General features: G+C 34.4%; 1 protein-coding gene across 2 annotated transcripts in view; it reads left to right on the top strand.

Annotated features, from left to right (window-relative positions):
• The window catches only part of LOC137251338 (tRNA dimethylallyltransferase), a 689,017-nt gene extending 676,094 nt beyond the window's left edge, over positions 1 to 12,923 (top strand). The window contains exons 6-10 of one of the 2 annotated variants that reach the window (XM_067785738.1): positions 31 to 134; positions 211 to 362; positions 3,196 to 3,213; positions 12,053 to 12,432; positions 12,565 to 12,923. In XM_067785738.1, the coding sequence (XP_067641839.1) occupies positions 31 to 134; positions 211 to 362; positions 3,196 to 3,213; positions 12,053 to 12,432; positions 12,565 to 12,723 (813 nt within the window). In that variant the 3' untranslated portion in view covers positions 12,724 to 12,923. The remainder of the gene's footprint in view (positions 1 to 30; positions 135 to 210; positions 363 to 3,195; positions 3,214 to 12,052; positions 12,433 to 12,564) is intronic. The other variant, XM_067785739.1, reaches the window with a different exon arrangement.
• Positions 12,924 to 13,639: the final 716 nt, after the last annotated feature.

Below are 13,639 nucleotides of genomic sequence, written 5' to 3'. Positions count from 1 at the left end.
ATTATTTAGTAACACATTTGTCTCTTCCAGGATGTACTTGACAAGCGTTTGGATAAGCGCGTCGATAGTATGCTCGAACGAGGTTTATTACGTGAATTACGTGCCTTTCATTATGAACACAAAATTGATCAAAGGTAAGACAATTTTTATGTAATTATGTACTGTTTTAAAAATAATGCATAATTTGGTTATTTTTCTTAATTTGTTTAGCAAAAAAGATGATCCCTTAACATACACCGTCGGTGTTCTTCAAACAATTGGCTTTAAAGAATTTGTACCCTACTTGGAGAAGTACGATGAGAGCAATGATCGTAGAATTGAAGAATATCTACGCTTGAATGATTATAAAATGCCAACAAGTGGTAATTGAATACACAAATTTAGATTTTGTTTTATTATCATTTATGTAGTCGAGGCTTCTGTGGCCAGTTTACCAAAAAAATCATAAAACATAAATAAATGTAAGGCGCGATAACCTCCGAAGAGATTTTAGGCCGAGCTTCTCTTCCAATTTCTTTTGATTTCTTTTGATTTTTCCTACAAATTGGTCGGACGGGGCCTACTTGTTTTATGCCGACTCCGAACGGCATCTGCGAGACAGATGAGTTTTCACTGAGAACTTTTCATCGCAGAAATACACTCGGAGTGCTTACTAAACACTGCCGAGGACGAACCCGCTTAGAAAAATGTCCTCTTAATTGAAAAAACTTGTTTCTAAGATTTTGATGTTGCTTTGCCTGGGGCGTGAACCCAGGATCGTCGGTGTGGTAGGCGGAGCACGCTACCATCACACCAAAGTTATTCAAAGCTAACCCCAAAGTCATGCAGAAAGAAGTCAGTTAATGTTACATTTCCATGGCTTATTTCAATTGTGCTAATCTGACTATTAGATAACACAAAAGTCATGCAATCATGCCAAGCAGTGAAGGAAGAATTTCTTTGTTGTTCTTGACTTTTACTCAGTAAATTCTTAGTTTGCCACATTTGAAAGTGGTCCTCACTTCCCGCTGTCACTCCTTATCCCATCCTTGTCTTTTTTATATTCTTTTTCCTGCCCTTCCCTTATTTTCTTTATCTCCATAAACTTCTCTTTAGTTTCCTCCTTCTTCTTTAGTCTCCTCCCCACTCACAGTACCAATACCACTCCCACTTCAACTATAACACCCACACCGCCCCTCTCAGCCCAACACCCACTTCTAACTCTATCCTTTCTACCTACCTCAGTTTCCTTATGTACAGAACCCAGCATCTGCTTCAAATAACTGCGGAAAAATTGCGTATTTGAATTCTTCCAATAGGCACTGCTCACTTTTACCAAATTCTCTCCACATTATTATATAGATCACATACATATGTATACTCAAACATAAATAGTTTGAGCCAAACAGACTCGGATTATTACCAAAACAAGATTTAAAATGGCTGAGGGAGTGGCCAAGCCCACTTTTTAAAAAATGTTCATAGCGCTAAAAATACCGAGTCACCACGAAAATGTACAATGAAATTTTCGTGTTGTTGTTGTTTTTACAGCGATAAAGACACCCCCGATGGTTTCGGGGGAGTATAATCGATGTTGGTAGTCCTTCGCTGGATATAGATCCGGTACGTTCGGGTCCATTAAAGTAGAAGCCAGGCCATCTTGAATCTTCCACACCACATTGAATCTTCAAAACCATCTCGCTCCACTCCTTCGTTCCATGAGGACTCTCGGGTCGCCAGAGCCTCGTCTCCTTTATATGTGTATGATACATTCTTATTTGTAACAGGATTTCTCTCAGATAGGTGAGGTTGACAATTGGGTTGCGGAAGCTGTCAAGCTATAAGGCTTTGTATTGCACTTTTCAACTCCTTGAAACCTTTGAAAATTAAGTCAAAATCAGTTGAGAACTTTGGACGGCCATAGGACACACACACATATCCATTTTTATTTATAAGAAGAAAATAATTTGGTACGATTTGTGTACTTCTGAGAGATTTTTGCCAAATGTCTCTTCAAATTTGCAAAACCACGGCATAGAGGAGACTCCTTTTATAACTTTTCTAAAGTATCTTGACAATAAGCATAGTAGGCAAGCGCGCAACATGATAAGAAGACGACTAAACGGGAACATAGCTGACCTAACGTTTGACACCGACCACAATCACTGCATTTGTTGACTTCCAGGTGCAGAACATAAGATATTCTTCAGGAGTGGAATAGGAGGAAGGCATAGACAGTGGTAGGGGCATTACACTCTACACAGACAATTTGAAAATGGAAAAGAGAACTGGAGCTGGACTGTACTCAAAGCATAAGCATATAAATCGGTCGTACCGAATTTGTGACTCGTGCAGTGTCTTCCAGGCGGAGGTCCATGCCATAGAGAGAGCAGCAAAGCTGCTTCAGGGCAGCACGGACCTAACGATCTTTGTTAACGATTAAATGTGTTAAGCTTCGCTGTCGGCTTTAAGGCATCTCAATATACATATCCCTATGCTGTGTCCCCGGGCACAGCGATATTGAAGGGAATTCATTTGCAGATACGATGGCCAGGAAAGGTTCCGAAATATACGTAATCGATGGGAGCAACTTCGTACGCCCACCGCTGAGTTATCTCCTCAGGGAAAATTGAGGAATATGAGATTAAAGCAACGAACTTGCTGGGGATCGACCGGAACGATTGCGAGGTCTCAAGATCAGTAAAGAGCTTATTTCTCAATCTAAGCAGTGAGGGTACTTACGGGTGTCATCGTAGGTCATTGCGATATTGCATCAATGCTCCGAGACGGTGGCGCATACCAACAAGCTCCCTCTGCGAAAGGTGTCAAGATGAGGAGCAAGAGGATTCGAATCATCACTTTTTCTGCCGGTTTCCAGGACTGCGAATAAGACGGCGAGCAGAGTTTTCGACAGTGTGGCAGAGGCTGGGACGGTGAATCTTTCGCTCCTACATAAGTTCATCAGAGACAACAAGTGATTCGTTGAGGACTTCTAGGTAGTAATATTTATATAATATTTTCGTTTTAAATATCTACTTAATATACATGAGATAGTAGACAGCTGGGTAAATAATGTACGGTTTCGCCCTTACCTAGACTTTCTTACTTGATTTCAATCTTTACAACACTGTGCTTGTTCTACCTAGACCAATAATATTTATTATTTGGTTCAGATCGAGGTTTAATGAAATTTTATGTTTTATTTTCTTCATGCAGTCGGAGTCGAGGATGAAGGTTAGTTTATAATAAAGTTTTCACCAATCCTACTAAATCTGTATGCAAATCTAAGTACCCTCGCATGCTTAAACTAATCGAGTTTAACTGTGTTTTAAACACATTTGGCATACATATCGAGCGCTTCCCGCAATTTAAGTGTAACCACAAAAAGTAAATTTTACAGTAGAAGGTTTTTTGTAATTATCTTCTGACAAAAAATAGCTACTATAATGAAATTTGGTATGTGTATAAAATATTTCTGGAGCATACAATTAAGACTTCGGTTTTTGACCACACTGTACCAAAAGTCCTATCATCTGTACTTACGTTTTTTTTTTTTTTGCTGTCATGTTGGCTCACTTTCCAAACACTATTTTGTTGATTACCTTAAATTTTAAGTTATTCAATTATATTTTTCAGATTACATAGGGGCTCATTTAATTTGAAATTAAAGGAAACTTATACAATTCCAAATTTGAACACAATATATTAAGCAGTATTGTTTTAAACAAAATAATTCAGTAATCTTCGTCTGTCTCAAGCAATGTATCTATTATCTTTCCAGTATGGGATAAGCTAATATATTCATAGTGAAATAGTTTTGATATGATATTCTTTTCGCAAAGAGCTTTTAGGTCGTTATATTTTGAAGATGAAATGTGTAAGAAGTGATCATACAAGGTAACAGGACCCCTACTAAGTATGAGAGAATTTCGTCTTGACCGCACAATTGTACTGAGATCGTATACCTTTTTTCGCTATCGTCAAAATAACAATGGTGTAGTTTAACCAATGGAGAATTTTTTTCAAAGATAGCGCAACACAAAGACGTAAATCATATTTTAACTGAAGCTGGAAGCAAAGCTTGAGAAAAGGTTTTCGAATCTTTAAAATCCGAATTATGAATTGAAATGCATGTATAATTTTCTGGTATAGTTCTTGCGTTCGAAAGAATTGTATACCATTCACTTGGAGCCCAAACATTTCTATCGCGAATAAAAGACTCAATAGTGCTATGTATGGAGTCCACGGGCATCATGGTATGCCCAGGCAACAGGTAAGTTAATTTAATGTGTTTTATGTTAGCAGCTTTCTCTAAGAAATATATTATCATAGCTCTGTTCCTGTTCTGCCCAACGCAACTATCACAATATAGACTTATATCAGAATGAGTCCCCCTTTCATCCACGATATTTAAGTACTGGAAAATTTCACTGAAAATTTGATTACATCCACGTTTTCCATCCGATTAACCCCATAAAAAGCAATAACCGTTTCTTGTGCCGTTTTCGTAAACGCTTTCATTATAAAAATCATATTTTCTTGAATAGAAAAGGTTTACGCTTTTTCCGTGTGGTGTATTCAATACTTTCTGAAGGTCGAAGCTGGCGCAGATATACGTCCCATTCTCTTTGCTTTTTCTTTGGTCCTCTAAGAAAATTTCTTTTGATTTATCCCTGTCCCGTATGTGCATTTTATGTTCCTCAGTTTGTTGTAAAAGGTTTTGTGCTTCTCTGTCCGGATTCTTATACTTTTCACAAATTATGCATTTGTCCTGTTTTGGCAAATGGAAGCCTATATGGTATTCATTTTTGAAAATGGTACGAAAAACTCTTAGGGATAACTTAGCTTGCTCCTGATTTGTATTTATCAAGTGCTGCGTGTAACACCTATACAAAGTTGGCACGTTTCGGAAGTACTGTGGAAGATATAACTTAGTACTTTTTGTTTCCTTTTTTGTTCCTCAAAAGAGCCACATTTATTTCGTCAGACTTATTATGGGGAGGAGGTATTTTTTTGCTCAGGCAAGAGGTATTTGAAGATTATGTTTTTTCTAACACATATTAACGTGTTTTGGGAAATATTAAGTGTTTTCTGTAAAAACTGCTGACAAACTTTAAACCGCTTTTCGTTATAGGTAATGAAATATGCATAGCTCCACTGTTTTTTAAGGCTATCTGATGTTCTCCTTTGAACGCACTTCCGGGTCATGCACGATAGAAGCCATTCTCTTTGTCGTATCTTGTTGCCTAAGCCCCAAAAGTGTTCATTTAGCACCAACCGATCTTGCTCACTAAGCTTTTCACAACACTTGTTTGCACATTTTTTACCTACGCAGGGATTTGGTTTAACTTCATACAGCTTTCGTTTTTTACCCCGAAGTCTTTTAGGAAGTTGTCGTTTCTTCTTGTACCCTCTTGTTCTAACGCATATCTCGTTTTCTAATTCCCCAGAATATGTCTTTTCAGACTCAGTATCGCTATATGGCACCAGTGAGTTATTCTTGATCGTTCATTGGTATAAAAACACAGTTTTGTTATTTTATTTTAAAGATAATATAAAATTGTTTTTGTTTTTATCGGCCTATTGATAAATCATTCAAGGTTCGAATCGAGCTCAAGGCCAGAACAATAATTTTTTTCTAATGATAATTATTGTTATTTTTTAATTTTTCTAAATTTTTCAAATTTTTCAAATTTAGAAAAATTAAAAAATAACAATAATTATCATTAGAAAAAAATTATTGTTCTGGCCTTGAGCTCGATTCGAACCTTGAATGATTTATCAATAGGCCGATAAAAACAAAAAAAATTGTTAATAAACCATGAGCACTTGGGAATGTCAAACAAAGTAATTGACAATAAACAAAAATCCAGCATTATCAGTGATTTGCACCAGATGGCGCAACACTGAATAAATATAGTTGGTAAAAAGGAATAGAAGTAGCAAATTTGCCAGTCAAACACACCACCGCTGTATAGCTAAATGGTTAGCGCAGCATGCCTAAAGCGTACTGATGATGAAGGCTTAGCACCCTTCGAAATGGATCTATCTGCGCAGCTATGGCAGGTTGTCTGAACAATTTTCTACTTACTATTCCAAAAACAAAATACAATTTTTTCAAATTTAGAAAAATTAAAAAATAACAATAATTATCATTAGAAAAAAATTATTGTTCTGGCCTTGAGCTCGATTCGAACCTTGAATGATAATATAAAATAATTAATCACCTTATTTTGTAAAAGCTCCATATTAAAATAATAAAACAATTTTATTGGACTTCACGAACTTAAGCAGAAATGATTTTTTCTTTTTGCAAAATGGTTGCTTAAATCATGCATATACAGTATAATTGCAACAAGTGCTTTTGCGAACAATATAAATATACACGATAAAAGTGAAAATAAACATTACTCGTAAGATACCACAGAGAAGCACTTTTGAGGTAAGTACCAATTTGCGGTCACAAAAAAGGTAAAAAAACCTCAAAATTCGCTTACACTAAAATTTCTTTTTGATTTAGCTTGATAACGGTACTATTCTCTATTATAAACATTTGTGAGATGATTCAAATCATGCAAAACTATCGGTTTTCAGCAAAAAACTAATATCTGTATTTTTGTTGGTTACACTTAAATTGCGGTAAGGGCTCGATATGTACATTAGAGTGATTCTTATAAATTAAATGGACGATTTTTCTAGTCTCTCCTCAATATCAAGTTCGAAAATATCACAAACAAAAATTTGGTGCGGTGCATTAAGTCCTTAAAGGGTAATTTGAACTTGGACTCCTGCACGACTACCTTTAACCGCCTCGAACAGATATTTTTGATCTTGCTATTAGTCTTTGAAGAATTGCGACTGGTAAAAATCGTTCATTTGAGGAAATAGGGGACATTTCAAACCTCCCCCCCCCCCCCCCCCCCCCCTCAAAAGTCGAGAAATTTTATTTTTCAAATACTTTACAGAACAAAAATGAAATATCCAAAGAAAACAAATATTCAAATGTTCAATACTTAATTTTGGCATTTAACGATGCACGGCAATTTATACAAGAATACCGCTTTTATAAAAATAAAACAAAATTTATGAAACTTTTTGATACCATTTCCAAAAGGGTGCCACACCCATTTTCAAAAATTTTAGTATTTTCGAATTTAATGTTATATTTCAATTTAGAAAGTAAAATTCTATTGATACAAAGCTTTTTTCGCTAAGATATAGCTTTTTATTTTCGTCTACGACCCTTTTAAAAATCTTTTATATAAAAGTGGGCGTGGTCCTTAACCGATCTCGTCCATTTTTTCTAGAAATATTTCCTGCTATGGGGAAAATTTGTGTACCAAATTTTATTACGATCCGTTAATTTTTCTTCGAGGGATGGCTCCCGAAACATAGAAATTTCTTAGTAATAAAAGGGGCGGTGCCACGCCCGTTTTTTAAAATTTGAAGTTTTTCATATTAATTGTTATAAATCCACTTGGGAAATGAAATACCATTGATATAAAGCTCTTTTTTGCAAAGATATATCTTATTTTATTCGTCCACCACCCTTTTAAAAATCTTTTATATAAAAGTGGGTGTGGTCCTTAACCGAATGCGTTAATTCCTCTCCAATGCATTCCCTATAGTAAAGGAAACCTCTGCCGAATTTTGTTACGATAGGTTTAACGATTTTTGATTTGTGATTATTAATATTTGTAAAATTGATTTTATCACAAGTGGGCGGTACCACGTCCATTTTAAAAAATGTTTTAAATTTTGTATCAAGAGTCTCAATATTAGTCCATATGTCAAATATCAATATTCTAGGTGTATTATTTTCTAAATAATCAGGTTTTTTGTGTTTTCCAAAATGTTATATATATAAAAAGTGGGCGTGGTTATCATCCGATTTAGCCCATTTTCAATACCAATCTATTCTAGGTCCAGATAAGCACGTGTACCAAATTTGGTGAAGAAATCACAATATTTACTCAAGTTATCGTGTTAACGGACAGAGACAGACATGGCTCAATCAAATTTTTTTTCGATACTGATGATTTTGATATATGGAAGTCTATATCTATCTCGATTCCTTTATACCTGTACAACCAACCGTTACCCAATCAAAGCTAATATACTCTGTGTGCAAAGACCTCTGAGTATAAAAATATGCATTTATGGTCTTTAAAAACAAAAAAGTATGCTTATCTGATCCTGAAGTACCTCGTAACCACCGTTTTGGGAATCGCTATAACTTTGGCGTCCAGTGTCAAATCGGATTTGACATTTGTAAAGTAAGCAAACAATGAATACAAATCTACATGCCATGAATTGATTTCCTCTGAAAAAAGAATATTCTGAAAAAAAAGTAAGAACGGTGCTGTCTTCGTCTGTGCCGAAGACTTCATACCTTTCATGAATGGGGCCGAACAATAATATTATCCCATTGGTAATATCCAATATCCAAATAATCGGATGTATAAGATAAGAAATAAATAGTGAACAGATGTACATACCTAAGCGATTTTTAATTTGAATCATTTATCAATAGGCCGATAAAAACAAAAACAATTGTTAATAAACCGTGAGCACTTGGCAATGTCAAACAAAGTAATTGGCAATAAGCAAAAATGCAGCATTATCAGTGATTTGCGCCAGATGGCGCAACACTGAATAAATATAGTTGGTAAAAAGGAATAGAAGTAGCAAATTTGCCAGTCAAACAAACCACCGCTGTATAGCTAAATGGTTAGCGCAGCATGCCTAAAGCGTACTGATGATGAAGGCTTAGCACCCTTCGAAATGGATCTATCTGCGCAGCTATGGCAGGTTGTCTGAAAAATTTTCTACTTACTATTCCAAAAACCAAATACAATTTTTCAAATTTAGAAAAATTAAAAAATAACAATAATTATCTATTCTGAACTAGTGCAAAACAAAATACAGCTCTCTCACAACACGTAATAACACACAACCACGTCGCTGACTTCGAAAACACGAAAATAATAGACAAAGAAGCTAGAGAGAAAAAACGATACACCTTGGAAAGCCTACGAATTTTGCAAAATAGGGAAAAGACTATGAATAAGAAAGAGGACACAGATGGTATCGCTGCCACTTACATATTATGTTTATAACATTTTACTTTTAGTATGACAAGTGTACCACAGTAGATGGTATCGTTTTATTTTTTATTTTATATTTTTAATCTTCCATATTTTTTAATCTTTTTTCTTGTAATTATGTTTTATTTCTTTAATTTAATGCCGTAATTCAAATGTAAGTGGAAATTTGAAAACTTATAAATCAATGTTAAATGTTAATATGTGTAATTGTGATAATTTCAAATTAATGTTGTTGTTTTTGTGTTTTTATTGTTAATAAATACAGAATTGCTCCAGAAGAAGCCAAGGAAATTTGGCGAAACGTCGAGCTGTAAGGTGAAATAAATTGTTTTATTTGCACTAGTTCAGAATAGATCGGAAAAGCTTAACAAAAATATATGAAAATCAATCAAACCGATCGGAAACCAATATATAAAACAATAATTATCATTAGAAAAAAATTATTGTTCTGGCCTTGAGCTCGAATCGAAACTTGGATAAATATAAAATTAAAATAAAATAATAAAAAAAAAAATTATGTTAAACGGGTTTATTGAAAACAATACTTACATGAAGTAATAATAAGACTAAAAGCTAGAAAATAATTAGGTAGGTCCTAGGTACTAGTCATCACACTCCACATCAATCTAGGGCGTTGATCAGACAATTAAATAAAAGCGTTGGAAGCGTGAAATTTGTAAAAATGTAAGGCGTAGGATGACCTGATTAAGGTTCAGTTGGTCTTATATATGACTATCAATAGAAATTTTACGCGTCCAACGCTTTTATTTAATTGTCTGATCAACGCCCTAGATTGATGTGGAGTGTGATGACTAGTACCTAGGACCTACCTAATTATTTTCTAGCTTTTATTATTATTATTACTTCATGTAAGTATTGTTTTCAATAAAACCGTTTAACCTAGTCTTTATTTAATTGCCTATTATTTCTCAATCTATTTAGTTCATTTAGTGACTCATTACTGCAAGGACTTTTCTGACAATTTGTTACAATCTAATTCCTCAATACATAATCCTTCCAAAGACTTTAGTCGACTCCACGTATGCTTGCCCCTCCTCCAACTCCAAGATATTTTGATGTCATTTCTACCGGACTGTATGTAATATTTTTTCCAAATATGAGCCAAATCGGACATCATAGGTCGCTTTCTATTCATGTATGTATTATGTGTTCCAAATATGGACCAAATCGGATCACACATACGACTTGTTTGAATATCTCGATCTTTGCGCCACCTAGCGGTTTTTTTATAGGTCGCTTTCTATTCTCTTATTTATTATGTGTTCCAAATATGAGCCAAATCGGACAACAAATACGATTTTTGTGAATATCTCGATCCTTGCGCCACCTAGCGGCAATTCGTATTATTGCATTGTCATCGGGTTCTGAACTATATTCCAAGTTTCAAGCTTGTAGCTTATCGGGAAGTTACTTAAATTTCAATTACAAAATTCGTGCCAGCCATCCAACCAGCCAGCCTGTCAAGTCAACCTAAATAAAACCGTTTAAAAATAGGTAGGTACTTTGTGTGCGGATACAAAGTTTCAAGATTTTTGTTACCGATCAGTTTGTTTGGCATGCAAATTTTTAATTTTTATAAGCTTTTCTGATCTAATTGTTGATAGTGCGAATAAAAGAGACCTATTCCACCTTTTAACTCAACGTTTCGCCAAATTTCCTTGGCATCATCAGGAGTTAAGATATCTCTATTTATGTAATAAAAGAAAGCGAACATTAAAAAAACATAAATAAGTTTTGTGTATTTTTTTACATACATATATATAGAGATATGTAAGGAGACGGTGAACATGATTACACATAAAACAAAGATTACACTTGACAATAATGTTAATTTTGCACTTACTTACATAAAAATGTGTTGATTTAATTATTAAAATATGCGAAAACCATTAAACTATTAAAACTAAATCAAAAATCGATACCATCGTTTTTTGTGGTAAACTTGTCACTTTAAATGTTATAAACATAATAAATATGAAGCGGCAATATTGTCAGTGTCTTCTCTTCTGTTAATCGTATGTTCTTTTTTTGAAGTATTCGAAGGCTCTCTAAACATAATTGTCAAGTGTAATTTTTGTTTTATGTGTAATCATGTTCTCCGTCTCCTTACATATCTCTATATATATGTATGTAAAAAAATACACAAAACTTATTTGTGTTTTTTTAATGTTCGCTTTCTTTTATTAAATAAATAGAGATATCTTAACTCCTGATGATGCCAAGGAAATTTGGCGAAACGTTGAGTTAAAAGGTGGAATAAGTCTCTTTTATTCGCGCTATCAACAATTAGATTAGAAAAGCTTATAAAAATTAAAAACAAGGTTTCACGTTTTTTGTTGTCTGCATGTAAAAACTATGACCACGAATCACTTATTTCAAGAATATATGACGTCAGCGTAAGTATTTGATGAAATTTGAAGCTTCTAGCCGTAAAAAAGGGGGTAGAAATAACAGTTTATATGGGGTATATAATATATTTATATTTTTAAAGTCGGGGGCTTACGTTTGACTTGAATATTTCACCAAGTGCACCATCTCCCGCCGCAACCATCTGGCTGTTATAATTGTCACTATTTGATTTGTGAACATATTTTCCAAGATTCTTTTACACCTTCTCTTGTTTTTCAGCCATATGCCTACCTTAATTTATAAAATCGACATTGTTACTTTACTAAAATTAATATTATTAACTCAGATTGTAAGAAATAAATATGAAATTTATTTTTTTTTTAAATCGTGCTAAATAATTACTTGCTAAATATATGAAAATATGCTACATAAGGTCTCGTTCCAACTTCATAGTTAGATCAGAAAAGTTATTGTGAAACGTCTGCTTTTGTGTACTTAGGGTTGCTCTGGTTATGTACATATATTATGTGTTTTATTAATTTACACTTAAATATTATTTTAACTTAACACAAATTTCTTTAACTTATACTTTATAGAGGATTACAAAGCACATACAAAATCAAGAAAGTTCATGCGTAATCCAGCTCAGAAGCTCGAAGAGGATGGTGGCCAAGAGAAACCCAGATTGAGATTGCCACCTGGCACACATTTGCTCGCCTCATGTTTGAATGAATTGAAACTCGTAACAAAACGTTACTCGAAAAAGCAAATTAAATGGATTAATAATCGTTTCTTGGCCAGTAAGGATCGTCAAGTGCCCGATTTGTATGAATTGGATACGACTGATGTGAGCCAATGGCAAACACAAGTTTTTGAACGCGCTGTAACCGTGATTGACAGCTATCGAAATGGGCAGGTTTGTGAGATACAACCGATGACTAAACGTGTACATCCAGGTGCCGGACTCAATCAAGAGGTATGTAAAACCAATGAAAAATTTTAGCCCTAATGTTGGTTAGATAATTTGTTAAAGATTTACAACTAAAAGTATTGATATAATTTTTATTAAACATTTTTAATTCGTTTCCTAAATTTTATTTCTTTTCAGGTAACCAATTATTGCACAGTTTGTGAAAGGACTTTCATAGGCGAGTATCAATGGAATTTGCATCTCAAATCCAATAAGCATAAGAAGACCAAGTATGAATCGAAAGAAAAGAAAGATACTACCGCTGCAACCACTGCTGGTGAAATAAAATGCGAATAAATTTCGTTCAAACAATTATTTACCGTTTATACGGCAATAGTAGCTGGCGTGTTTGCAAACCTTTTGGGTTTGAAGCAAATCAGACAAAATATTCAAAGCGGTTTGAAAATTTGTTAATAATAAATGCGTTTTTGAATTTTCGAAAATTCCATCTTTAAACCAGTTTAATAAAAGACATTTCAAGTTTGAAATAAATAAAATATTTCTTTTAGTTATTGTTAAACTTTAGTTAACAGGTATGAAGAAGTATGATGTCTGCGGGGTCTGCTAAATATATTATAAATAACCAAACCAAATTGGAATCAAGAATCTTCTGTGAGAGTATATAATCCACTACTGAAACAGCGAGGCTCATAAATCATTAGACAAGCAGCAAAAAAAAAAAGAAAATAAATGTATCGACAAAGAAAGAACAAACGTCTGCTAGTAGCCACCTTCGAGTGTTGTCGCGGAACCTGTTTGATCTCGAGGTCCACCTCTCAGATCGACAACTTCGGACTTTGCTTTGAAAACAGGCTCCTCCATGCAGTTCCAATTATATTGCCTTTGAGCTGTGCAAATATCCAGGAACGGACGGAATCTATGAGGCATGTATGCAACAGGGGAGGGGGGTTAATGTTGCTATTTCTATTGCTTTGAAAGCACTGAAAAAAACTATACAGCGTGTGATCAGATCGAAGACTGCAGCGAACGTCAACCCCATTTAACATATACTACCCAGCACGGGGTACACACTCTGACCACAGTGTTTTCGAATGTTAGAACTGATGCTTTTTATATTTTAATGGAGTTTTCGTTTCCGGAAAAAAAATTACTCTTAGCATTTGAACAACGCGCTTTGCAAAAAGGCTTAAGTTCAGGAAATGGTGTCCCCTTTCTTATTCAGTCGAAAATATTTTATGAACGGAACACACAA

Source organism: Eurosta solidaginis, chromosome 4 (assembly GCF_040869045.1).
Source record: "Eurosta solidaginis isolate ZX-2024a chromosome 4, ASM4086904v1, whole genome shotgun sequence".
In the NCBI taxonomy this organism is placed as follows: domain Eukaryota; kingdom Metazoa; phylum Arthropoda; class Insecta; order Diptera; family Tephritidae; genus Eurosta; species Eurosta solidaginis.
Note: the sequence above shows the minus strand (reverse complement) of the source record. Positions and strands in the feature narration are given on the sequence as shown.